At 35.5% G+C, this 27,644-nt stretch overlaps 2 protein-coding genes across 3 annotated transcripts; one reads left to right on the top strand and one right to left on the bottom strand.

Annotated features, from left to right (window-relative positions):
• Positions 1 to 897: 897 nt before the first annotated feature.
• Positions 898 to 10,631, top strand: LOC145602106 (paired amphipathic helix protein Sin3-like 4). The gene is made up of 24 exons (XM_081658255.1): positions 898 to 1,167; positions 1,470 to 1,641; positions 2,072 to 2,242; positions 2,338 to 2,524; positions 2,610 to 2,708; positions 3,043 to 3,204; positions 3,349 to 3,467; positions 3,553 to 3,644; positions 4,362 to 4,498; positions 4,727 to 4,802; positions 4,888 to 4,917; positions 5,073 to 5,359; positions 5,451 to 5,605; positions 5,805 to 5,932; positions 6,017 to 6,271; positions 6,728 to 7,336; positions 7,627 to 7,718; positions 7,969 to 8,610; positions 8,697 to 8,797; positions 8,885 to 9,023; positions 9,124 to 9,276; positions 9,434 to 9,597; positions 9,678 to 9,792; positions 9,916 to 10,631. The coding sequence occupies exons 2-24, from the start codon at positions 1,562 to 1,564 to the stop codon at positions 10,072 to 10,074; spliced, it is 4,152 nt and encodes a 1,383-aa protein (XP_081514381.1). The 5' UTR covers positions 898 to 1,167; positions 1,470 to 1,561; the 3' UTR covers positions 10,075 to 10,631.
• Positions 10,632 to 12,855: 2,224 nt separating this feature from the next.
• Positions 12,856 to 27,644, bottom strand: LOC145601103 (DExH-box ATP-dependent RNA helicase DExH15 chloroplastic-like). 2 transcript variants are annotated; one of them, XM_081657041.1, is made up of 18 exons: positions 27,106 to 27,644; positions 26,814 to 26,989; positions 26,588 to 26,701; positions 23,667 to 23,775; positions 23,489 to 23,575; positions 22,544 to 22,662; positions 21,969 to 22,155; positions 21,161 to 21,760; positions 20,805 to 21,080; positions 19,676 to 19,882; positions 18,347 to 18,712; positions 17,946 to 18,182; positions 16,168 to 16,388; positions 15,430 to 15,529; positions 15,004 to 15,150; positions 14,695 to 14,810; positions 13,391 to 13,541; positions 12,856 to 13,302 (listed from the first exon to the last, which is right to left on the bottom strand). In XM_081657041.1, exons 1-16 carry the CDS (start codon positions 27,583 to 27,585, stop codon positions 14,712 to 14,714), a joined length of 3,525 nt encoding a protein of 1,174 aa, XP_081513167.1. In that variant the 5' UTR covers positions 27,586 to 27,644; the 3' UTR covers positions 12,856 to 13,302; positions 13,391 to 13,541; positions 14,695 to 14,711. The 2 variants fall into 2 exon arrangements, with proteins under 2 accessions (XP_081513167.1, XP_081513168.1); XM_081657042.1 differs by having other exon boundaries at positions 13,492 to 13,541.

Raw genomic sequence — 27,644 nt, 5'->3', positions numbered from 1 at the left:
GGACTTGATCAATCTCTTTACAAAGAAACACAAATCGCATCCATAAAATATGAAAGACAAACTAAATAAAAATTTATTTCAACGGACATTTAAAAAATAAATTCTACCTTTTTTTTCCCCCAAAGTGTAGATCAATATAGGTATATTGATGTAAACAAAATTCGACAATGTACCTAGAGTGCCACCATCAAGACTTTTAACCAGACAAAATCAGCGTATGGAATTAGTTGTGTACAAAGCCTATCTTAGAGGCCCAAGCGCTTAAAACAAAAAAAAAAAAAAAAATCCTAATATAAAGTATTACCATATACAACGTATATATACAACGTATATTTAAGTGATTTTTTTTTTACCCTAATAACATCTAATCCACACATAGAAAAGAATAAACTTTTTAATTTTCCATTTTTTTTACATAACATAATATTCAACCCGAATAAGAGTTTGGATACCACTTGACCCAAACCCTATAAAATAGGGCCAAGCTCAAAACCCACCTCCACATTATAAGGAACACATAGAAAGTACAAAACCAACCCAAAAAAAGTAAGTACAAGATTAGTTCATCCAAAAAGCTCACCCATAACTCTACAACACCAAAAGCCTTCAAAATTCCTCAAAAGTCACTACTTGAATAACCAAGATCCTTCTTGTCAAAAAAAAAAAAAAAAAAAAAAAAAAAAAGAATAACCAAGATCCATTTATCAACCAAACCCATTTTTTATTTATTATTATTATTATTTTTTATAGTAACTCCGGTAGTAAAAAAAAAATACTAACACTAACCTATTAGCTATTACCCGTTATACTGTAATTCATTTACAAATTTTTATTTTTTTAATAATTCATTTTTACTCGTAATTTTAAGTTTCTCTCTCATCGCCCTTCCTTCGGCTTCTAATTTACAAATTTCTTATTATCACCCTTCACAAAAACAAACCTTCACATAGCTCAAAAATCCCTCCTCCATTTCTCTCTCTTTTTTATTTCTCGCTACCAAAAAAAACCAAAACTCTTTTTTTTTTTTTTGAATAATTATTTCCGATTTTCAAAACCTAATTTCATCATCATCAAACTATCAGCAAGTTTTTCTTCTTTTATCCCCATTTTTTGTGTGTGTAATTTGTGTTGTGTTATTGAAAAACCAGATTGTAGATTTTGTTCTTGGTAAGTTTTTCAGCGATCCTTTTATTTTTATGTTTTTTGTTTGTTTAATTAGATTATTATGTTTATCGTTTGTTTTTAGTTTGGTTGATTGTTCTGATTTGTTGTTTTAATTTTGTGTTAATTACTTGTTAATTATGATTACCGTTGCTTAATTTTCAAGTAATGCGATTAATTTTTTTGTTTTTGTGATCTGTTAGATTGTTTGAATTTTAGGTGTTGTTAGTTTTAATTTTTTTGCTATTTAGATCTGTTTTTATGTCGTTCAAATGCTGAATGAGCGTTTTTTTCTGTATTTTTTACAGGAATTTTTGATTATTTTTTGGCGATTTTTGAGTGAGAAATTAGAGCTGCTATGATTCGTTGAAGGAGAAATTAGTGGTGATTTTTTTTAGATATGAAGAGGTCTAGAGATGATGTGTTTACAGGGCCTCAAGTTAAACGGCCGCAACCTGCTAGTTCTTATCGCGGCGAGAGGTAGTTTTCTCTCTCCTCACTTTTTCTATGCTTTAATTTTTGATTTTATCTAATATTTAATTTGTTTGTATGTGTAATGAGTGTGATATGGTTTCAAAAAAAATTGTTCAATTTATGTTTGATTGATGGTTTTGATTCTTAGATTAGTAATTGTAATCTCGAATTGGTAATTTGTAGTGTGTTGTAGGGTAAAGATTTGATCTTTACGGTTTTTCCGTAACGATTTCATTTTTCTTTCCAAAAAAAAAAAGGTTAAGTAGATCGAATATAAGTTTGTATTAGTGTTTGTTAGCTCTTTGGTGCCTTGAATGTTTGTTTTGTTTAATGGTATCCCGTTTAGGTTTTTTTGATGAATTTTGTGATGGCTAGTTGTATTTCGTCAATGTGGCTCTTTCCGACTAATGTAATTTTTGTATTTTGGTAATTGTAGCTCAGGGCAGCCGCAAATGGTTGGAGGTGGCGGGGCTGTTGCACCTACACCACAGAGATTAACGACTAACGATGCCTTAGCTTACCTGAAGGCAGTGAAAGAAATGTTCCAGGAGAAGAAGGAGAAATATGATGAGTTTTTAGAAGTTATGAAGGATTTTAAAGCCCAGAGGTCTGATCATTATTGAGCTTGTTGAGTGATATTTGTTTGATACGGTTGTTCTGAACTTGTAGTAAACCAACCGCATTTTGCATGCTTTTTTGTAGAATCGACACTACTGGTGTTATAGCAAGAGTTAAAGATTTGTTCAAAGGGCATCGCGACTTAATATTGGGATTTAATACCTTTTTGCCCAAGGGATATGAAATCACCCTTCCTCCTGAGGATGAGAATCCTCCTGCGAAAAAGCCAGTTGAATTTGAAGAAGCAATCAGTTTTGTTAATAAAATTAAGGTGAAAAATATGGCATTTTTTGGATGTTATTAGTGAAAATTGTTTGTTCATGTATGCTTAAAGATGGCTTGGGTTTCTATTGCAGTTGCGGTTCCACGGCGATGAGCGTGTCTATAAATCATTTCTTGACATTTTAAATATGTATAGGAAAGAAAACAAGACCATCGGTGAGGTCTATCAGGAGGTATGCTTTTTTATTTTGTGGTTGATTTTGCATTTTTTTTAGAAAGGGGAGGGGAGGGGAGGCGGTCTTGTGGAGGAACAAGATATTGTGCCCCATTTCGTGTTGCATCTTATCCCACTCTTTTGTTTTGACTCCTGCTAACTCAAATTGATTTTTTTTTTAAAAGTTTACGGTAAATGATGCATTGGGTAGGTGATCTGGCGAAAAAGGAAATTTTTGGATAGGATATAAGATAGGATTCAAAAGCCTACGGAACCAATATCTTTAATGAGAGAAAAGAATCTTGTTATTATGATCTTTGCTGACATATTATCATATACGTTATGATGTGCAGGTAGCCGAACTCTTCCGAGACCATCGGGACCTTCTTGAGGAATTCACACATTTTCTGCCTGATACATCAGGAGCAACAGCAGGTCTAAATGGTCCATCTGGTAAAAATTCTATCTTGCGGGACAGGAATTTAGCCATGCCTTTAACAAAGTCGATGGATAGGGTATTTTCCTCATTCTTCTTGCTTTGTTGTTCACTTCTACATGGTCTTCCTGCTTTGCTTTTTTCATCTACATGATCCTCCTGCTTTGCTATTTTCCTCTACATAGACCTTCCTGCTAATAATTATCCTATTTTCTTTAAGCAGAAGGATCGTGAGTTCAATGTTGATGGCTCTGATGCAGACAATGATAAATTGGGGAAGGCCGAGAGAGATCAGAGGAGGCGGCTTGATAAAGAAAGAGATAAAAAAGATGGTATTATCAGGTCAGAATTGGCAATAGATGATCAGAGCTATGAGCAGGAATATATTGGCGTAGATAATTCTAACAAAAGTGAAAGTTGCTTTCAGGGTTGAAGACTCTATTACAGACCAAGGTGCTGAAAACTATGGACCGCGTAGTGTACCTGGGTCTTATGATGATAAGAGTGCTGCTATAAAAAGTGAGCATACGGACATTGAATTTTTCACGTGAATATTTTGGTCCATGGCTCTTTTTTATGGTGTTATCAAATGTTTGAAAGTGTGTAGAGTGGAATCTAAGTGCAGTGCAATTTGTCTGTGTCTTAATGCACCCGCACCTGCTCCTGCTCCTGCAGTGATGCTCGCATACACAGTTCATTGTTGGCTGAACCAAATGCATATCAACTGTTTGCGTTAGTTTGCAACTGTTTATAACTGCTTATTCATTAGGCAATGACTTTTTGTTTAACTGCTTTTTCTTTGTAACGAGTGTCGGGTTATGGCGTTATGCTCTGTAGGATTCTCATCCCAGTTTGACATTTTGCTTGGAACACCATAAAGATTGTTTCCTTTTGACTTCGGAAGCAGAACATATGCTTTATTTTACTTAATTATTAATTCTTTAAGAAACAGTATATCGTTTATATTAGTGTTGAAATCAGCAATAGCAATTTACTTATTACGTAAATTTCTTTCCTTTGATGTCTTATGTATTGTTAGTCTCCTACCTTTGGCTTTCTTCTTTGACCATACTTATGTCTTGAGGTGGGGGTAGGGGTAGGGGTAGGGGTAGGGGTTGGGGTTTTAGATCCCATCGTCTGTAAGGCTTGAATAGGCAAACCCATAAAATATCAGTCAACTTTTTATACGCTCTTACTTATTTGTGTAAAGTCATTAAGTTGGTGACGTTGTTGCAGGTTTGTACGGCCAAGAATTTGCATTCTGTGAAAAAGTTAAGGAGGGGTTACATAATCCTGATGATTATCAGGAATTTTTAAAATGCCTTCACATATACAGCAGGGAGATAATCACAAGACAAGAATTGCAAGCTTTGGTAAGACTGATTTATATATTTCCAACATTTCACTAAGTTTTTTATTTTTTCCCCATTTGCTTAACACTTTCAACACCTAGATTGGCCATGATGAACATTGTTACAAATCAAGTTAATATATATTTTTTCCTTGCATTAAGAGTTTCTTATTTATAGAAGTTCAATTAAACACTTAATAACAATGAACTTTATCAGTAATAAATTGAAAACTTCTGTGTTTTGTCTAAGGTACGTGATATACTAGCAAATTATCAAGATCTCGTGGATGGGTTTGATGAGTTTTTGGCACGCTGTGAGAGACCTGGTAATACATGAGACCATGGTGCTATCTATTATCATCTTTTCAGATATTATGCTTATCTCTGATGACCAATATTTTGTTTTTGCAGATGGATTTCTTGGCAGTGTTATAAGCAAAAGTATGTACAATCAACACCCTCTTTCTAAGTTTGCATGAGTTAATAATTTTTTCTTCATTAGATGTTCATATGATTTGTTAGGTGTCGCAAATTTTGGCTACGTTCTGCTGCTTTTGTCAATAATTACCTAATATTGAGTGGCCAATTTTGTCCAGAATCCCTGTGGCCAGAATCTTTGTGGAGCGATGGTCCATCAAAATCAGTGAAAAATGAGGAAAGGGAGCGAGATAGGGATAGTGTAAGAGAAGACAGGGATAGAGATCGGGAGAGCAGGGAGAGGGACCGCACTGATAGAAGTGGTGTTTATGGGAATAAAGAAGTTGCAAATCTGAGAATGTCTTCAAATTCGAACAAGGATAAGTATATAGGAAAACCTATACAAGAGCTTGACCTGTCCAACTGTGAACGCTGCACACCTAGTTATCGATTGCTTCCCAAGAATGTAGGCTGATATTTGTTTGTTTGTGTTTATGGAAAATGATGGTTCCTGTTTGACATCTTTCAGTAACCCCATGTCTGTGCTAATGATGCAGTATCCCATACCTTTGGCAAGCCACAGGACGGAGCTTGGAGCTGAAGTATTGAATGATCACTGGGTCTCTGTCACTTCTGGAAGTGAGGATTACTCATTTAAACACATGCGTAAAAATCAGTATGAGGAGAGCCTCTTTCGGTGTGAAGATGACAGGTATTTATCCTATAGAATTCATGTCTTGTTTATTTACATTGCATCAAAGTCAGTGAATAAACTTGTACTAAGTGTGTTTTTATTCTCAAGTATATCCAACTTCCTGTCTGTTACATATGTTATAGTGTCATACCCTATTGAGGATTCATGATCCTTATCTAACCATGTGTCCATGTGACGTGCCTTTGTCATTTATCAGGTTTGAACTGGACATGCTGTTAGAGTCCGTGAACGTAACAATTAAGCGTGTGGAAGATCTTTTGGACAAAATCAACTCAAACATGATTAAATCAGAAAACCCTATCCGGATAGAGGACCACTTTACACGTACATTCTGATTCTTGACTTTAAGCTATATTTACAGAGTATCTGATGTTGTATTGTGTCTGACACTGCTTTCCTTTTTTCCAGCTATAAATCTGAGATGCATTGAGCGGTTATATGGGGATCATGGTCTTGATGTCATGGATGTATTGAAAAAGAATGCAATTCTTGCTTTGCCTGTTATATTGACTCGCTTGAAACAAAAGCAAGAAGAATGGGCCAGATGCCGAGCTGATTTCAACAAGGTGTGGGCTGAAATATATTCCAAGAATTATCATAAATCACTTGATCATCGTAGTTTCTATTTCAAGCAGCAAGACACAAAGAGCTTGAGTACAAAAGGTAAATTGCTCTTTTATACAAAACTGGGTACTCTAGCTTGGCGTTAAAGTGAATGGTGGTTGCTAGTCTTGTTGTCCACATAATTAATAATATGGGATGCAATTATCATCCTTATTTGTTATAAATTCTCAAACCTTAAGGTGGTCTAGGAAATGAGTAAAAGCACTGCAGCCTAAATCTCTTGCTTGTGTGTGAACATTTTTTTATTTTAAATTTTATTATTTATAAAGGTTCTTAGCTTTCTCACCTCCTCCTTACCCTACCGGGTATCCTCAATTTAGCCTGATTTTGTCTCTTTATCTTTTTCTCGTTTTGGGGGGGGGGGGGGGGGGGGGGAAGGTTTTTTTGCTGACTGTTATAGTTTTGGCTGGTTGATGTGCTCATAATGCAAGGATTAGGTGTGATGGGTGGAAATTTTTTACAAACTTGCTTATTGTATCCTCTTCTCTTTCGCAGCTTTATTGGCAGAGGTTAAAGAGATTAGTGAGCAAAAATGCAAAGAGGATGATGTGCTTTTCGCTGTTGCTGCTGGAAACAGAAGACCTGTTATATCCCACATGGAATTTGAGTACCCTGATGCAGAGTTACATGACGATTTGTATGACCTCGTGAAATATTCCTGCAGTGAAGTTTGTACAGCTGAACAGTTGGATAAAGTGATGAAAATCTGGACATCTTTCCTGGAACCTGTACTTGGTGTGCCTGCTCGAGCTCAGGGTGCAGAGGACTCTGAAGATGACACTAGAGCTAAGAATGAGGTTACCAAAACAGACGGTCCTGTTATTGGTGAAAGTGATAGAAGTCCTAGTGGCTGTGTTGCTGTTCGTAAACATGAAAGTAGTCCACCAGAACAATCCAGTTCTGGCAATCATGCCAAAGATGATGTGTATCCTGATGCCAGTAGCAGTGGTCTGCATCAAGTTCGATCACAGAGTAATGGCAACATGATCGATCAAATATCTGGTCATGGAAAACAAACGACATCTAATGAACGATTGGCCGCTTCTAACCCAACTCTTCCTCCTGGAGTTGAGCAACATGGAAGGAACATTGAAAACCCATCAGGTTTGTTCATTGATCCTCCATAATTGTGATGTTAACATAGTAATAATTGCTGAATATCACTGAAATAAGAAAAATGCTGCTCATCCTTAGCTTTCCAGTCTTATACTTGATATTATGAGTATTGTAGTGTGTTAGTTCTGCCCTGAAACTGTGACTGTAACGTTACAATTTTAAGCATAAATGTCAATAGTTTGTAACCATGGACTTTGTATAGTTTTGACTTCATATTGGTTTTTATTAAAATTTTTTTTTTTTCCTAACATGCTGGTTGATATTTGACCCTGTATCAGGTCATAGTACCACACAATTGAGAGTTGGGAATGCAGCAGAAAACAGTGGGCTGGAGTTGAGATCAAATGGTGGAACTTTACCTTCGTTAGAGGTATTTCTCTACCTTTAATTGTTGTGCATCATTGATGGTTATGCCTTTCTTTCCTTCTGATTTACTGTACTGGTTCACACCTTAAGAAGTTGAATGCATTCGTGTAAATGTCTGATAAGGAAAGTCTGATTAGAAAAAGAAGTGAAGTGAACCAACTTCACAGATATTTTGATGATTTTAATATGTCATGGCAAAGTTTCTCTTTTCTTGGTTGATTGATAAAATGTAATTATGTCTTTTGATTTTGCAGGGTGTTGATTCTACACGACCAGTTCCTGCATCAAATGGAGTGACAACAGGACAAAATAAAGAAATTAAATACTGCGAAGAGTCTAATGGACATGCCAAAGTCGAAAGAGAAGAGGGTGAGTTGTCTCCAAATGGAGATTTTGAGGAGGATAATTTTGCAGTTTTTGGGGATACAAAAGCCACAGAGCCTGCCAATAAGCCAAATGATGGTGCTTCAAGTGCTCCACAACAAAGCAGACAGAGAGGTGAGGTACATCAAGGTGATGCTGGAAGAGGAAATGATGCAGATGTTGATGATGAAGGCGAGGAGAGTGCTCACAGGTCATCAGAGGACAGTGAGAATGCTTCAGAAAATGGGGATGTTTCCCCCAGTGAGTCCGGTGATGGAGAGGATTGCTCCCCTGAGCATGAAGAAGATGGGGAACATGATGGGAATGATAATAAGGCTGAGAGTGAGGGTGAGGCTGAAGGAATGGCAGATGCACAAGATGGAGATGGAATATCATTGCCTCTTTCAGAACGCTTTCTGCAAACAGTGAAGCCTCTAACAAAGCATGTCCCTGCACCTGTAAATGAAAGAAGAAAAAATTCCCGCATCTTCTATGGAAACGACTCGTTCTATGTTCTCTTTAGATTACATCAGGTAAGGAAGGGTTTACTTTGGAGTCCTCTCAAATTATTGTTGATTATTCTAGTGTGACCTTAAAACTTACAATTAGTTTTGGCCAGACTTTGTATGAAAGAATACAATCAGCAAAGATTAACTCAACTACAGCCGACCGCAAATGGAAATCTTCCCATGAAACAGTTCCGTCTGACCTGTTTTTAAGGTTCCTATTTATAAGGCTCTATTGTTCTACTTTAAAAGCATTTTGTTGGTCAGTGCATGGTAATCTGACATAGTTTTCCTGGTACAGATTCATGAATGCACTATTTAGTTTGGTTGATGGTACATCTGACAACACCAAATTTGAGGATGATTGTCGAGCCATTGTTGGCACTCAATCATATCTTCTGTTCACTTTAGACAAGCTTATATACAAGCTTGTCAAGCAGGTCTATCAAATTCCAAGCACTTGTTATTTTATTGCTTTATCCTTGTAATAATATCTAACTGTTTTCTACCGTTTTGGTTGCTTTTGTATTTGGATCTCAGCTTCAAATATTGGCCTCTGAGGAAGTGGACAACAAGCTTCTTCTGCTATATGCATATGAAAGCTCCAGAAAGCCTGAGAGATTTTTGGATGTCGTTTATCACGAAAATGCTCGTGTTCTACTTCATGATGAGAACATATACCGTATTGAATGTGTATGTCATTTTGAAATTTCCTACTTTCTCCTGTGTGTGTGTGTGTGTGTGTTTTTTTTTTCTTTTCTTTTCTTTTCTTTTTCCTGGAGTTATATAATTGTGGACAGTTGTTGGCTTGTTTGTTTCATACATGTTTGCATGTTCGTGTATGATGCAGTCATCTTCACCAACGCGATTGTCCATCCAATTAATGGAGAAAGGGCATGAAAAACCTGAAGTAACAGCTGTGTCAATGGAACCCAACTTTTCAAGCTATCTACATAATGAATATCTCTCAGCTGTCCCAGATAAGAAAGAGAAGCCTGGGATATTTCTGAAGAGGTATGCAATGTTTGTGTTTTTGAGTTGTAAATTATTGATTGGAGCCTTGAGCTCCACTGAAGCTAAGATACATGCTGTAGCAGGAATAAACACCAACATACGAGTGGAGAAGAATCATCTAGTGCTTCCAAGGCTATGGAAGGAGTTCAAGTTGTCAATGGATTAGAGTGCAAGATAGCTTGCAATTCGTCCAAGGTATTTTGATCATTGGAAGAGATAGGCATTTTGAAAAAGGTTGATTGCATGCTTTTTAGAGCTTAAGTGTGTGGAATAAATTTTTTTTTTTTATTGCACCTTGTAATTTGGCATGTACCGTAGGTGTCATATGTATTAGACACGGAAGATTTCTTATACCGGAGGATAAGAAATAGGAGAACTTTGCGTGTGAGCAGTGCTTGCAATGACCAGGCGAAGTCACAAAATGGCTCTTCTCGCAGATTAGATCCGTTTAGCAGATTGCTTGCAAACTCATGCTGATCCATACTGATGCCCACTGGAAGTATGTGCTGCTGGTGCGTGAGGAGCTGTGCTTATTGCAATCGATGACAATATCAATTGAAGCATTATGGTACACTATCAGATGCATGCATTGCTCAATCTACTTTTGCTGTGCTCTGGGGGTTGCTGAAGCAAAGGCTAACTGAAGTCACTGAGGAATGATAACGATTATGTGCTTTGGAAGATCAGAAGGTATATTTACTGCTCAACGGGAAATTATTTCTAATATTTGTGCCTTGGATGAAGGATAATACTATATTCGACAAACGTACAATAGTTGTATGCTATATTGGTGTGAGAAAGAGACAAGTCATTGCCGTATGGAGCAGGAGAAAGAGCAAAAGAAAGGAAAAAGGAGTTCCTTTTTGTTGAAGCATCCCCTAATTCCTTCCTTCCAACCTAATAAAGGGAGTGATGGTGGGTCAAGTGTAGTATAATGTAAGTTTTGTGGCAATTTAGCCACAATTGTGTAAATATAGCTAATATCATTTCATTCATTTACATTACTGATCAATGATCATTTTTGTTTCACCTAATAGCCCTTTTTCCTTTTTTTTTTTTTTTTTGTTGTTGCAAGATCAAATTGATGTAATTTCATATGGATATTTTATCAATAGTTGCAGTTGCGCTGCCCTTTCAAGTAAAAAAAAAAAAAAAAAAAAAACAGTGGAAGTTTTTGTTTTTGCAAACCTTGTCAAATTTTGTGTATGTGGTCTTTCTTTGTCCTGGAAGGATCTGTGGATGGCAGATAGTGTTAAGGTCTTTCGTGGATTATTGTGGTACTTTTATTTATTTATTATGTGGTTTCATTCAATTGGAAAATACCTCTTCGTCCCTTTTGTAATACCAAAAAACTATTTTGGCACACAAAAAAAAAAAAAAAAAAAAAAGAGTGTGGGTTATAATACCTTGGGAGGAAGGCCTTGTTCTTTTGAGCTGCTTTGCCTGTCTTGTTGTGCCCTACTCTATTGAAATCTGCTTTGAGAAGCCTTCTGCTCTGTTGAAATCTGCTTTGCAATGTATTAGAAGCCCTGCTTTGCCTGCTGAAATATACTCTATCCAGAAACTCAAAAGAATAGGGCCAAATAGAGGATAAGATCTTTTCAAAAAAAAAAAATAAAAAAAGGTAGAGAATAAAAATTACTAATAATAGTAGTATTCCAATTAATTTAATAAGCCTTACTCTGTAAAAAGGATTAAATTGGATCAAAGTGACCAAGTTTCAGCTTAATGGTTACCTTTATCTATTTTTTTTTTTTTTTTTTTGCCCAAAATCAATATTTAGGTTAAATTTTGATAACTTTGACAATAAATTTCCGTTATTCAATAAAAGATAATATAGGCATGCAAAATTTTTTCTAAATTCGTCTCATCGTATTTTTATTAATATTAAATTTTAATAATTTTTTGTGTATAGAAATTATAATATAAGACGTGTTTTGGAGATTGTGAAAAGTCATTTGGAGCACAAAAAAATAGGAACGGAGGGAACGCTGATCTTTCTCTTGTGAACGACTCCGCTGCAAGAAGAGGAAGAATTATACTTTTATAAAAGTAAAAATAAAATATGGAGTAATCTATACTATATATTAAAAGGTATTCCTAAGAAGGTCAATGTGCCACGTAGTATAAGGAGGATCGAACCCTCCACCTCGCATACCAACTATAACCATTTCACTATCTTAGCCAATTATCAAGTATGTTATTAATAAGTAAAAAAAATTATATAAGTGCAAAACACAAAGTTCAATTAAAAGAGAATAAAAAAAAAAAAATCAATTTTAGTTTGACTACGACAACTACAATTTTAAAAAGACTTAAAAAAATTATCGATTGCACGTGTACAAAAGTAGTAATCCGAGGCAACGCACGGGCTACTCACTAGTTAAATAATTTAAAAAAACAACCTTGTAAAACCAGAGAACGTACTCGTACAGTCGTACTTTAAGAAATAATAATGTCCACGGTTCGCCTGCTAATACAGTAGCAATTTCGTTTCTAAATCAAGTACGTCAAGTCAAATCATATTAATTTGAAAATTTAAGATTTGCATACATTCAGCAAGTTTGACATGATCCAAAAAACTCAGCCGCCTAAAAGCTGCTTTGTAACCTCTTTCGTTCCCTTTTTATATACCCTAATACAATTTTCTGGTTCCCTATTTTTTATATTTTTTTTTTTTGTTGTTAGAGAGCCACAAGGGCGGGTGATGAAAATCGATCCCAGGATCACCTTAAACCGGGAGAGAGACTCTAACCACGGGAGCTATACCTCACTCTCCTATTTTTTATATCTTTGAATTGCGTGAAGCTGATGAGACAAAATTGAAGAAATAAAAAAAGTGATGATCCTTCTTATAATCAATAATTGTATAGGGCGCATTACTTATCAAAGGGAGAAACCATTAAGAAAATTAAAACGAACAAAAGCAACCAGAAAGGCAGAAGCTAGAAGGTTTGACAGTGGTATCTGGTATGGCTTAGATGAAGCGCAGTGCTGAAGGCCATGGGCTCGTGAGCCGTAAGTTTGACAGAAGGATGGTATTTCTGGTAAAATTGGACATTAGGCTTTTAGCATTGTCTTCAGCAACCAAGTTATAGTAAGAGTTTTATACTAAAAGCAGGCATTTGATAATGCATTCAATATATGTTGAGTTCAGATAGATTATGAATGATCAGACTACAGAGCATTTAGTCACAATGATCATTGTCATCAATCACGATAACACACTGAAACATACTCGGCCACGAAAGCCACGAGGAAAAAGAATGATTCTTCATCTTGCTACAGAATCTTATCATTAGCTTAAACAATCAAATTTACAGGAGCTGATACATCATCCTTACAAGAGATTCTACATTTGGACCATACACAGACGTTTCAACAAAGCCTGCATATCTAAACTTGACACCGATAATAATGTACTATACATCAAAATGAAGAGAAGCAATTCGAAACACTACTGCACTAGTATATTTACAGAAAAGCTACAAGTATTTAACTAATAGTGTTCAAAATCTATGTTGCGTACTCCTATAAGACCTTCTAGATTGAGGCATACATGAATTCAAGTGAGTTAATCAAAAAATAAAATATACACTGAATCAAAGATATACCTTGCCTTAAAGATTGCCAATAGCTAATATACCTATGTATACAAATAATACTTCTTTTTTAAATTGTTACAACCGCTGAAGGCAAATACACCTGTAAATAAGGAAGAGAGAGAAGTTAGTATAGGAAACAAGAGTATGGGTGCATACATTTTAGATAAGGAACTTAACAGTGTTACAACCTTGCAGATCTCCTCTTTAGCATTCATGAGTAGTACTAACAGAGGTATATACGAGTCAAACCAAGTATTAACCTCTTAGGTTTAATCCCATTTAACCCTACCATTAAATTGCGTTCTCCCGAGAACCATGCTCTCCGCGCTCCAGAATTCACTGCAAATAAAATAACATAAGATTAACAAAAAAAAATTAAATGATGAACAAAAAAAATAACATGACGTTAAATTGAAAATAACATTATGCTAAATATAATTTTCACTTCATTTTCAAACCTATGTCATATTTTCGGAATCACAAAGAGCATGGTGCTCACAAATGCACTTAAAAACTTGGGCATTTAAAACTAGGGATAACCTTCCTAATGGAGCATTCTAGACATTGTACATAAAAATGCCACTTAAATTGTATTTTATAGAAGATGAAATGGGTCCTGAGGAGGAGATTTTGGCCGCCTACAAGCCAAACGTAGATTCCATACTTCAATTCCAGGACATTTGGAACGAAACATCCTTTGGGCTTGTGTTTTGCCTAAACTCTCCTACTGATAGGGGTTTCCCAAGCCCATTTCACCTATAAAATACCATAAACTTGTAACAGAGTTTTCTAAGAATCCTAAGATTCCTAACTAATAAGAGTATGAAGTAGTTTATGAGACAGGTTTGTTTTAAAACTAAGAGCTCAAATATAAATAGATAAAAGGTATCAAAACACTTGTATTTTCTCTTCTAAAGAATACTTGTACGAACAAAATTCTCTTTAAAGCTATCTAGTCCCTTAATTCAGCTACTCTACCCACACACAAAGCATCACTGAACCACAACTTACTAAATAGTCAAGACTGGACACTGGACTGAAGCAACAAGCAAGTAACATTTGTATTCAACCAAAGATGACAAATCAGCACATGAATACATGATACATTGCTTGAATTTTTTTTGTAAGAGATGAGCTTATTTCCAAATTAAATGCCAGAGTTTTAAACAACTTTGTGATATATATATATATATATATATATATATACATATATATATATATATATATATATATATATATATATATATATATATATATATATATATATATATATATATAGAGCTAAGTTTAGGGCTCTTGGAAGACTAATAAAGAAGAGACAAATAACAATATATCAATCCAAATTACTGAATTAGTAATGTTTTGGTTAGGATGTACGGTACATGTGAATATGTGATTATGTAAATATATCTGCCATCAACCAATCTATATACATATTGTCATTTGATGTACATCTCGTGTTAATAAAGATAGATCATATATGAATGCATACCTGTTTAAAAAACAAAATTATCCTGCTAGCTCACTAATTGGTGAACGGTCCATGATACCAGATGCTATCTTTGCATTGCTCTGTAAGATTGGGTTAACATCCGGCAACTTGGGAATCTGCAATAAGTACAATTACCCATTGTAAGAAGATTGTAATAATCTTGTAAAGTAAGACGTATCGCTAATTCCCAATGGACAACAATAATTGTTGACTCAGATATATTTGTAAACGGAATTGTTGGTAACTGGCAATATTCCTTTAGAATGTACAATACTATACGTTTCTAAAAAATGCAAAATGCATACATACTTGTGCCAATAAATCAATTGTCCGCCGAAAGAGTCTAGCCAGATCACCCTCATCCATTGCACAATCCATCATGATTTCCCGCCAAGTCAGACCAGAGGCCCACGCTTCTACCATACCAGAAAATTGGCTATCCAAGCAGCAAGATATCTGCAGAGAGAGAATACCAGAATCACATCATTATTCAAGACATACAATCATTACCTAGTTCCAAAATGATTAAACATGCATATAAAGCATTTTAAAATACTTAAAGATAAAGACAAAAACATTTAATGATTGTAGAATTGGTTAACAAATGCCATAGTGATGTTAAAAAACGATTACAATCAATCAAAACGGGCCAAAAAACAAGTAGTAGTACAACCAAGGAGAAATAGGAGAGTATAGCATCCCCAATGTAATGATTGATAAGATGTTAGTAGATACCTGTACATCATGTTTGTCTTGAAGCTGCAGTAGATAATTCCTCGGTTCTTCCAAATGATTTATAATGTTGATCACAGTGGAAGAAGGCTCGTATATATAACTGCAGCCAGTAAAAAAAGATAGTGGTGAATAAAAAAGCATTGCAAAATGCATCTATTAAAGCTGGTTCAAATATGGTTTTTAAAATAAAAAATTAAAAAAAAAAAAAAAAAAGCTGGTTCAAATATAAATTTTACCCTACTTATGCATGAATGTAGAGCGTATATTTCACTTCGCAATGGTTGCTTCAGCTCTTTGTGAAATAGTGTAATTTGAAAATTAAAGCCAAAGTCTATGAAAGGTGTATTTATTACAAGAAAAGTAATGATGGGCTGGCTTATCTCTGCTAGAAAATGTATTTGCATAATTACACACAACCGGTAGAAGCATAAAAGAGTGAATAACATATGGAATGGAGAGAGGAAAAGTATAAGCTACAATACAATGTTTCCTACAAAACTTTGCCACTAAACAAGCACAATTATTGAAGCCGTAAATTGACTTTCCTAACACTTACTCACAATGCTTTGCAACCAAACACCTCATAAGAATCAAAGTTGAATTTTTTTAACAAAGGGAGAAGCTAGAATATCAAAAGCAAACAAAGTTAAACAAAGGAATATTTAAAGCATTACCACCTTCAATCTTTGCCAAAGAAAATAAAAAATTAGCATTCAGAAAATCAACAAGGTACTAAACCTGTTATTCTTCCATGGACGGACTTTTATCCCTTCACAAACTAGGCTCCCACAGACAGCAGCTAGTTGTGCTGGTTGTAGGTCCAACAGTACTCTGTCTCGAAGAACCATTGCAAGCCAAAGTTCATTTTCTCCTCGCATCGCAGATGCAGTTTCTCCAAGAGGAAATATCACATTTGTATTGATATCTAATGCTCTTGTTTCATGAATCACATTGCTAATCTGGTAGGGCAAGAAAACAAAAACAGAATCAAATTACTATCCACATTGTTGTAGTAGTGACTTGAGCACTACTACAATGCCCAAAACTAGCGAGGACACTGCCAATGCAGGGTCTGAGAAGAGTGAGATAATTGTGGCCTTATCCCTAAATGGGCTAATTCCCTGTACAATCAGGTGTTTTAGGAATTAGCAAGTCATTGGATGAATTGTAATCTTTCTGCAATAGCAACCTTGTCTCCCTATAAATTAAACCAAATAATCATTATAATATTTTCTAATACATTCTCACTTATTACGAGTATAAATTAAAACCATGGGCATAGGATCCAAACTAGAATGCCCCAGGTCAGTTCGGATTGAATTGGAATGGAGGGAATTAGGATTGGATTTGGAACCGAATAGATAACGTGGAAGAAGATATCATCACACCTTGAAAGCAATAAAATTATAAACAGAAATCCAAAAACCAAATAAATTTTTTGAATACCAATATGCTTCCTCCGTTTTTTTAAGATAACTCACTTTTAAAATTACACTTCATATACTATACAATCTCTACTTTGAGTGGTTCGCAATATTTGCACCTATCTATACTCTCTCTTACATTATCTTACACCCACCCACATTCTACTACAGAATGTAAGCAACGACCGTCTAAGCTTTTTTGGCCGTTGTATAGTCAAAAAAAATACAAGGACCATTTTTTCATATACATATGTAGGTAACATGGCAACTTTGATTGGTATATCTTCTCACTTATTAAGCAAATCCATAGATTATTTGTTATCAAATTATTTTTTACTTATTTATAAATTATTAAATTATTTATTTTGCATCCCATATGGCCATATGAATAGAAAACAAGGCCATAAGAATAGAGAACAAGGCCAGTTCACAGTTTACAATTAGAAATAGAACCGGATTTGTAGATGACAATTATTGTAGCTCAGAAAGAGAAATTAAGAAAAATAATAGGCCCCTTTGAAAAACTTACTAAATACATCTAATTTTCAAGAGTGCCTGGCAGAAGATCTAAAGAAAGCCAACCAGACACGGTTAAAAAAAAAAAAAAATGAAGTTGAAGTTTAGAAAGGAATCTATGTAGCAAATTGAAGCTTTTTATACTTAATTAGGGGTAATAGATACTAGAAAATGACAGTTGATAAAGTAAGAACCATATATATGTACACTCCCTCTGTTTCGTAACAATCGCAATAGTAGGCATGACACATAGTTTTAGGAAAATTATAAAGTGGGGTCTAAGTAGAAGTTTAATAATATAAAGTATAGTTGGAAATGATATATTGAGAGAGAAATAATAAAATAGTAGTGGAACCTTATATTTAAGGTACGAGAGAGAAATAATAAAATAGTAGTGGGTCCTTACCAAATAAGGAAGTGTTGCAATTTTTATGAAATACACGTAAAAGGAAAATGTTGCGATTATTATGAAACGGATGGAGTATATGTTAAAATAGTAAGAAGAATAAGAACCAGAGAATGTTCTGTTGTTGACTTTTAAACTTCAGATTGTCAAGATCATCTTGGAGGCATTACCTGCAAAAACTCTTTCCATCCTGAGGGTTCAATTCTCTCAATTCGATCAATCAAGCGTTTCTCTCTGCTCTTCAGACGCCTAATCTTTCCCACAGTTAACTTTGCCATATCCAAAATCTTCTTGTATTCTCTAAAGCCTTCTGCACGAGTAATCTTTCTCTTCAAGTGCGATACTTTATTTCTTTGTTTTCTGTAGCATTCTACCGCCTCAAGTTCTGCTGGTGACATGTGTGATGCCTGACACGAGAGTAGAAGACACCATCACACCAATGATATTCTTAAGGGCAAATTGAAGCCTCAAAAAACAAAATGCCACAATGAGTGACAAATACCAGATAGGTAAACAACAATGAAGGAGGATACAAATTTAAAAGACAATCAGCCAAAAAATAATTTATCACCTTATCTTCTTCAGATAGGCTACTCAACATAGGAACATTCAAACTCCAAGACCACGTCTCAAGGGATCCTTCCATATGCCATAAATTTCCCAATTCAGAATCAACAAACCTTGCCCATTCCATTCCTTCCTTATCAAGAAGTGTAGTCAAAATATCCCGTGGTAAAGCATCACCTTCATTCAGAGCCATGTTTGGAAAACCTGTTCTGTATACTGCTTTGATCCACTTTTCAGTGAAAAGATACCAAGAATTATCTGAACCAAGAGCCACATGATAAGATGGCTCGAAACATGGCAGCCTTCCAGAAGCATCACTACTTGTCTCTGCTTCCACCATGTTCAGCTTAAAAGAAACATCATGCTGCACCTGATATCAAAATAAAAATAAATAATAAAAAAAAAAAGGGGGCAAAAATTAATATAATTTGATGTCAAGAGCAATAGACACAAACAGAAGCTAGTTCATGAATCAGCATGCCACTCTAATTCTTGTTTATTAGTTCTAAGAAATACACATCATTGATTTTTACCATCAATTGGTCAAAACTGAACCAAAGATGAGCTATGCAGTACAATGTTCTTAAGATTGATTGAGCTTTTAACTTCTACTGATAAAGAGATTTCATGAATTCCCAGAAGTGGGTAAGAGAAAGCCCATAGCAGTTATTGATGTGTCACAAGAGGACTTTGTACATATACAGAGAAAACTTGAGACATTTTCTGCACGGGGATGTACAATTGAATAGAAAAACTTGTAGACAATAAAGAAAGAATGATGATTTGGTGTTGTTTGCACACACACTTCCTAGTTTCTAAGATATATTAGAATGAGATATGCATGAACATGTGCAACTCATTAAGCCATCATGCAGACGACCGTGCAATGTCATGTTTAACATTAGACCTAACTTCTGGTTTTACACCTTAGTCATGGATATGGGGATTAAGCAGGCACGACTATGATAAGCCTTAGCAGAAGAGAATCCCTCCATCCAAATGGTTTACAAATGTAAGGTATGCAGCAAAGGGTTCTATACAAGATGTGAATCTCTAATAGCTAACAAACCAAAATATAAGAATCAGCTACATAGAGAAAACTTTAAGTTTTTCCATGAAAGTAAACTTGACAACGTGACATATATACACGATTAAAGATGACACGCCTCGCTATCTTCGTTCCTTTTAACACAACAGCATTTCAATGTGGCTTCTAGCCTTTTGCAGGAAAAAAATCCCAACATGTTGAAGCATAGAAACCCACCTCAAACATACTGTATATATCAAGTATAGAGAAAATAAAAGAAAGAGTGACTACTAGAATTGCACTCACAAGGTTCTTTACTTTTGACCCATCAAGTGACTGAATCTCTGCCAAGTATACTGCAACAATTGAGTGCTCAATACCATCGGTATCCTTGTATCCTAGACAAAGGAAAGGTAAGTTTCCATCTCCCAACTCCTTCAATAAAGGTTTAAAAGAAGACATCCTCTCCAATTCCATCCTTCGTCGAAATTCAACTCGGAGTTGTTTTTCTACCTGAGAGAAAACATGGGCACATTTTAGAGCTTACTATACATAAAATGCAAGTAATAGGGTCTTGGAGTATATACAATTAATCCCTCCGTTCCTGGAAGATGGTTACATTTGCCAGATTGGGGGATCCCCTTTGTTGGTTATGTTTCAACTAATTTTCTAGATTAAAATTAAAAAAAACTTTTACACATTTTCCCTCATACATACCTACTTCCAATGCAACTATTTCCATTTACCAAAATATTCACCTCTCCCAAAGCAACTACTCCTATTTACAAAATTATTTATTTACTCTTAACGTAAATATTCTTATTTCCAACGTTCACTTAACCCCTTTATATTTGATATATGTGCATCTAATCATTGCTTTCCACTATATTATTTTTCTTAATAACTGTGCAAAATCAGCAAAGTAACAATTTTTCGGGAATAAAGGGAGTACCAAATACTACAACTTCTTTAGCTCAAGAAGATAACACTAGTGAAGAAAACAAAAATTAATGTCCCCACAAGTGTAGATGCTAATTTTCAAGTAAACATCACATTAATTAGGCAAAGATTCATAGCCCTTATTCCGCACTACTTTAGTTGTTCCAAGATTCAGAACTTTCCTTCAAGAAAATTTGAAAACACAAGCCCCAGACAAAACAAAAGAGCATTATTATGAGATAAAATATAGCTTCCATGGTTACGGATGTTATCCTATTTGTCCTTGACATATTTGGGATCGTCAATTTAAAAAAAAAAAAATAACACTTATTTAACAACTAATACCTAAGAGCGCAGCGACAGATGCAAGAAGTTAATTGAATAAGCAGGTTTAAGAAGAAGAGAAGAAAAAAAAAGGTTCCCTAAAAGGCCTAAAATTCTAAGAACGAAACTTGTACATTAACTAACAGGAGAGAGGCAAGGGGGAGCAACCTACCCTTAATTCTTCCTGCAAACCAGTAATCTCTTGGTACGCTGATTCAGGCAACAACTTCCTGATTTTCATATCAAACGCATCATCACTGACTTCTGCAGTTAATAATTCTATTTCCTTCTGAATTCTTCCAAGCTCCTCTTTTGAAGCAAGCATAACATTACTCCCAAGGTAGTTTCCGAAACTTTGCTCAACTAACTTCCTTGCTTCTTCCAAAGTCCGTCCTACTTGAGAAACCTTGATGCCATCCACTTCATTTGGCCGGGTAACTTTTGCGCCCTATGAAAAACTCAACTTGAGTAATCAGTAATCAATGAGAGTAGATAGCTAGAGTGTAAGAGATGACAGTAGGAGCATACCCCAAGAAGGTTCAAAACCATTCCATATGAAGCAGTAAACTGTGAAACAAGAGGCTCCACACTAGAAAATAGAAGTTCACAGCATTCTTCAGCACCTTCAAAGGGACTCTGAACAAGCACTACATGACCCTTTTCATCTATACCTCGGCGTCCAGCACGGCCTGCCATCTGAAGCAACTCATTGGATCTTAGCTGGATACGTCCAGCTTCACTCCTTTTGCTAAGAGAAGCAATAACAGCTGTCCTTGCAGGCATATTGATCCCTGCAGCAAGAGTTTCCGTGGCAAAAACAACCTTAATGAGGCCCCGCTGAAAAAGCTCCTCTATGAATGATTTCCACAGGGGAAGACAACCAGCATGATGCGCAGCAACGCCCCGTCGCAGGCCCTTTACAGCAGGTTCTCTGACAGCATCAGGATACTGAATACGGAACCGTTTCAGGGCCAGTTCCACTTCAACCTTCTCACACTCGTCCAGAAGCTTGGAACCTTCAAGGTATTGAACAGCAGCATCGCAACCTTTTCGGCTAAAAATAAACCATATTGCAGGCAGCATATCTCTTTCTTTAAGATGTTTCAATGTATCTTCAACTTTAGGAACCTAAAGAATGAAGAATATCTCCAGTTATCTCATTATATATTGAATAAACAATCGGAGAAAAAACATACCCTGTTTACTACAGGATATGTATACTTTTATTGAATCAAACAATCCGAGAAGGAAGGGGGAGGGGGTTAACAGCTAAGTTGCAAAACTAGCATTTAAGATGTCAGCTACATGAAAAAGAATAATAATTACAGGGGCATACAAGTGAACGGCGTATCATGTTTATGTCATTTTTTGACAAAGAAGACTGTCTTGACGATCTACCATACTCCTCATATATCAAATCACTGTCATCTTTACGTCTTCTGGAATTCTTACGTCTGGATCCCTCATCATTGTGAGAATTCTCTCCTGAAGCATAAAGGCGTAGATAGCTGAGTGATAGTTTCCTGTTTTAAGGCACAGCACAGTAGGAGACAGTTAGGGTCACAACCAGATGCCAAATCTAATTGCAAGGGCAAAAGAATCAGATAATTGCATGAAGAAGATATTCTTTAAGCAAATCGGGGAGAAATTGAAATAAGAATTGTGACTCAGATAATTTCCCGATGCTAAAAAAGACATGTTCTACACCAAGTCTGGCAGCCACATAAAGCATGTTGTTTAGCTCTTAGGCTTCACCCTTTTCCTTTAATTGAGCGACCAAGCATACAATTGCATATTGACGTTGATAATTAACATATTTTAGCTTCTTTATTAATACATAAATATGACTATTCAAATTTCTGCTCACAATGTAAAAAGGCAGACTTTATAGAACTAAAGAACATTGAATACCTGTTCATACTGGTTCCTTTCTCATCAAGAAGAGGAAGCAAAGAGGTCTTTGTAGAAAAAAGCCACGTCAATGGTACAGGACGTTTTGATGATGTAACTAATTCTGTTTTTCCATGAATCTAAATAAAAACAAAAGAATATCAGATTAGATTGCATTCAAATTAAATAAATTGCATCGTCTCCTGTTAGTGTAAGGTGTGAAACTAAATAAGCCAAAAAAAACAAGCCTTGCTTAGGAAGTGTTCAGAATACTGCACTAAATAGAACTTCGTAGGAAGGCTAGGTACACAACTTCCCCCAATTTGCAGAAATTGTAAATTTCCAAACAAAAAACTTTTTCCCTAAGGAAACAACTCTTACAAACTTCACAATTTAATCTTACAAACTTTGATAAAATAATTATTAGTACAAGTTAGATACACAGCATACACTACCTTTCCTATTCTTAATCATTTCTTACTTTACAAGTCATATCACACTATTTCGGTTCCCATAAAAAGGAACTCGTAAAATTTGTTCAGGCTCATCCCAAAAAAAAAGTATAATTTTTTAACCAAGACAGAGTTGCATACTGTCTTCGTTCTTTTTTAATCGCAACGTTTCGAATCTCACACTAGTCAAAGATACTTTTATAACCTTCTCTTGTGATTATACGTTAGGAAAACTACAGTTTGGTGAGATTTATTAAATTCATTTCAATATAAAATATCAGCTTTTTCTAATTTTTACGAAAAGATAATTAAAGATATTAATGATTTTTATGTTGTGATTACAAAGTAATAAAAAACAAAGGAGGTACATTTTAAAACCATTTCTCCAATCCTGTGCAAAAGCAGTAAGATCTGTATAGGTGTAAGATGTCAACCTGAGGAAAAGTACTTTTAAGGACTGGTACGGTGGTACCAGCTATAATATTCGCAATATTTAATCAAGCATCAACAGTACCTGTCCAATCCAACCAGCTAGCTCATCTGGATTTGCAACAGTTGCTGACAGACAAATAAGTTGAACTTCTTTTGGGCAATAGATGACCTAATGAACCCAAAGAAGATAGTTAGTGGGTACTAGCAACAAATACAAGGAAAACCACAAGAGGGAAAAGAAGAGGAAAAAACCAACATACTGTTTCCTCCCAAACAGTACCACGAGAGGTATCACTTAGATAATGTACTTCATCCAAAACAATTACATCAACATCAAAAAGCCCACTCCCAGAGGAAACTGCTCCAACACTACATAAAAATAATTTTAAATTTGTTACAGAAGATGAATTGCTTAAAAACAGAAAAAGAGACGAAAAGTTCCAAACTACCAAGAAATTTCAAATCTATATCACCAAGACTTAAAGCCATGCAATCGGCAAAATCAAGTCACATTGATAGAACTTGGAATCTATATTTTTATATTTTCTCTCTCTCTCTCTCTCTCTCTCTCACACACACACACACACACACACACACACAAAAAAAAAAAAAAAAACACACACACACACACACACACACACACACACACACACACAAACACAGCCCTTAAACCAATATAAAGTAGGGAAATCTAAGAAATGAATACTAAGTCAAAGTGAATCACATCATTAATCGGCTGAAAGAAAGAAATATTGACGGTGATTTACAAAGTCTCATACATAAAATCACAAGAAAGAAACATCACTTGAAATTATTCATTCTATATCTTGGTTAGAGCGATTATGGCAAGATAAGTGACACTTCAAATGAGACCATAATTCACCAACTGAGTCCTGAATCCTAAACATACCAAGTTTGATCACATGCATGCATTTCCTAAGGCAAGAACATTGTAGCCGGATCTTTGAAGACCCAAGGGGCATCTGAAGATCAGTTCCCCCTCCCCCCCCCCCCCCCCCCCCACCCCCCACCAAATTTTTTTTTTTAAAAAAAAAAACAGAATAAAGTGATTGATCTAGCCTCAGCACTTGTGTCAGCAACTCAGCATAATAAAAACGAATGCAAACTAATGATTTACTGTTCACATATAATACAAAATGGGAAAAATATCCATAAATAAATAAAAAATAAAAAAAATTCAAATAGTCTATAGGCTATAGTGAAGTTTTTCCATAAGGTGTAAAGCTTGAGAAACACTGGGATTTAATTAAAGGATAAGAAAGTGTCAGGAAAGATGTTGATGTTGAGGTAGGCAATCCCAAGTCTCACATGTAAATATTAACGAATTGAAGAGCTCCTTATAAGTGAATGCACACTCTAATTAGTATGAGGCATTTTGGGAAGGTGCCCAAAAACAAATCCTTGCGGGCTAGGCTAAAGCGGAAAATATCATAATAATGTGGAGCGGAGTGTGCATGCGGCCCAACAAGGTGGGTGGTATGGAACAGACATGAAATCCAATGTGACGTACTTGGTGTCGGAACACGTGGGTGTGGAGTGGTGCAACTCGATGGCATGGGTACAAGTCTTTGGTAGTGTTGTGTGGGAGAAATGTCTTGAATTCTCAATTCCTCTTGTGCAACTAACCTCTCTTTAACAATATCCACTTTTGCCAAAACACCTAAATTTAAGGACTTGGTTCCAATACTTAGGGATTTGGTCCTGGTGCTCCATGTCCTTACTCCAAAATAAGATTTGGTATTTCCTTATACTTCCTTCGTTCTTTATTAGTTTACACATCTTTTTATCACGTGTGTCAATGCACAAATATAATCATTAAAATATCTTTAATTATCAAGAGTTAAATTTATAAAAAGTTGGTACTTGGGAAATACACTTTGAGATGAATCTACAAGATCCTAGAATAATTTTATTTATTTATTTTTTTTTTCATATCAACATATCACAAAAGGTAGTCAAAGTAGAGTTGTAAATAGTGGACAAATTTCAAAACTTGTCAATTAAAAAAGAACTTAGGAAGAATAGAGCTTTGACATCCTTATTCATCCTAAATCCCTTCGCTATTCTTTTTTTTTTCCCTTCTCTCCGACATCACAACTAGTGGACACTTCTTTTTCTTCTACCCTTACAGCCACCATTACTATTAACTTAATATGTAATGCTTGTATTTTTCTTCTTTTTTGTTTGAAAATTAATGCAGCATATTATTATTTTTTTAAGTCTCATGAGGTCTTGTATTTATTTCCTGTGCTGCTCATAGGAGTAAATGACCACCAACTTCTGTCGACCTCAGCGGTCCTTCACTTGTTCCCTAGTAACTCCCTCCAAATTATTTTTGCATTGATACTTCACCTATTTTATCATCTACCATTCCAGGATCCATTCTTTTGATTGCATGATATGAGACAATTTATATTCTGCTCATGTCACAAATATGGAGATCGGATCACCAATGATAGCTTCCTACCAGCATAAATAGCACCAAACACTATTCCAAAAAAAAAAAAACATTAACCCTATCATCATCTCTGAAACTGCTCGTTGGACAACATTTTCTTCACTTCACAAAATATAAACTCACTTGTATCATTTACTACCCATTAGGTAGGTGGTCGTGAATGATGGTAATGCACAACAGCACAAGTGGTCATATGAAAAAGTTTGTGAAGTAAATCTAATACAATTCCATGGTAATGTTAGTACCTCTTCAAATATGCAAAATTACATGCAAATTCATTACCATTATTACATTTAAGATTGCTTACCAAACACAATGTAGACCACAAATTCTCAAAGGAATTGGAACTAATTTCTTACACAACACATTCATGATGAATTTCAGTGTTGTATACATATCCTAGGAAATGGCTATAATAAGTTAGGTAGACATGAAATAATTTGCTTTTCCTAGGAAGTTAAGTATAGATTGTAATTGTAAGGAATGAATCAGCCATGTCCCACTTCCCACATTCTAGCTAAGTTGTGGTCAAGAAGCACCTCCTCAAATAATTACTTCCTCTACATTGTATAAACCTATGCAAGTTTGTGAGCTTATGTATATCAATGTGACCAACTAAGTTACATAAATCTATTATCAAACATATTCCGAAAGTTCCATTGTCATAATCAAAAGTATAATATAGAGTTAAAAAACATATACCTTTGATACAACATATTTCGCAAAATTTCCGTTGTCATAATCAAAACTTGAGCATCTTTGTTAATAGCAGAATCTCCCGTCAAAAGGCCAACATTACTCTCTCCAAATGCTTCCCTAAAAACGCACCAAAAAAACAAGAAAACATGTACATACATTCATCATCAAATTTGACCATTATCAAATCAAAATTAGACCAAAATTTTCAAATACTATGCAGGAGTAATACCGGAACTCCCGGAATTTTTGATTTGACAATGCTTTAAGCGGAGTAGTATAGAGCAACCGCTTTCCTTTTGCCACTGTCGCCACCGCCGCCGCCTCCGCAATCAACGTCTTGCCACTACTTGTTGGCGCCGAGACCACAACTGACGAACCTCTCAAAAATGCTTTAATCGCCAATCTCTGAACTCATTTCAAAGAAAACAATTCAAATTATCAACAAACATATAACATACAAAAACACAACAAATTTGAACATGTAATTTACACTTTATTCAGAAAATTGAATTAAAATTAACCTGAAATTTATCAATACGAAAATCATAGATAGAAGCAAGCTCATCGGCATCAATTAAATCAGCGCCATACTCTCTGACTTCATCACACAACTTCTGAACTCTCTGCAACTTAGAATCATTGTTACTCCTAAACGACGCGTTTAACTCCTCGTCTTGAGTCTCAAGACTCTCGACTTCGTCGTCTTCCTCCAGCTCACCGGAAACTTCCGCAACATCGGCGGTAACAGAAACGACGTCGTATTCATCGGCAGCTTCGTCATCTTCGTCGTCGAAATCATCTTCGTCGGCGTCGGAAAGTTGATTTTCGACGGAGGAGAGAGAATTTGGGGATGAGAAAAGGGGGCGAAATCGGAAATTGGGAGGTAATTTGGGGGAATGAAACCCTAATTTGGGGAATTGGATGAGAGAAGGAGAGAGAAGAGTGAAGGAGGAGAGAGAAAGTGGAGAGAAGGAAGAAGGAATTTGGAGGAGTATGTTCATGGCGCGAGAGCTGTTGCTTAAGCTCTCTTCCTGTGTTTCTCTTTTCTAACACGCCGCTC

The sequence above is a fragment of the Chenopodium album genome, chromosome 21 (genome assembly GCF_948465745.1).
Source record: "Chenopodium album chromosome 21, dcCheAlbu1.1, whole genome shotgun sequence".
NCBI lineage: Eukaryota > Viridiplantae > Streptophyta > Magnoliopsida > Caryophyllales > Amaranthaceae > Chenopodium > Chenopodium album.
This window is presented reverse-complemented; position numbering and strand designations above follow the sequence as displayed.

Coding starts and splice junctions, on each gene's coding strand:
- LOC145602106 (XM_081658255.1), top strand. CDS start 1,562: ATGAAGAGGTCTAGAGATGATGTGTTTACAGGGCCTCAAGTTAAACGG. Junction 1,642..2,071: donor AGTTCTTATCGCGGCGAGAG/GTAGTTTTCTCT, acceptor TGGTAATTGTAG/CTCAGGGCAGCCGCAAATGG. Junction 8,611..8,696: donor TTCTCTTTAGATTACATCAG/GTAAGGAAGGGT, acceptor AGTTTTGGCCAG/ACTTTGTATGAAAGAATACA.
- LOC145601103 (XM_081657041.1), bottom strand. CDS start 27,585: ATGAACATACTCCTCCAAATTCCTTCTTCCTTCTCTCCACTTTCTCTC. Junction 23,576..23,666: donor GTACTGTTTGGGAGGAAACA/GTATGTTGGTTT, acceptor TGGGTTCATTAG/GTCATCTATTGCCCAAAAGA. Junction 21,761..21,968: donor ACATGATACGCCGTTCACTT/GTATGCCCCTGT, acceptor TTCATTCTTTAG/GTTCCTAAAGTTGAAGATAC.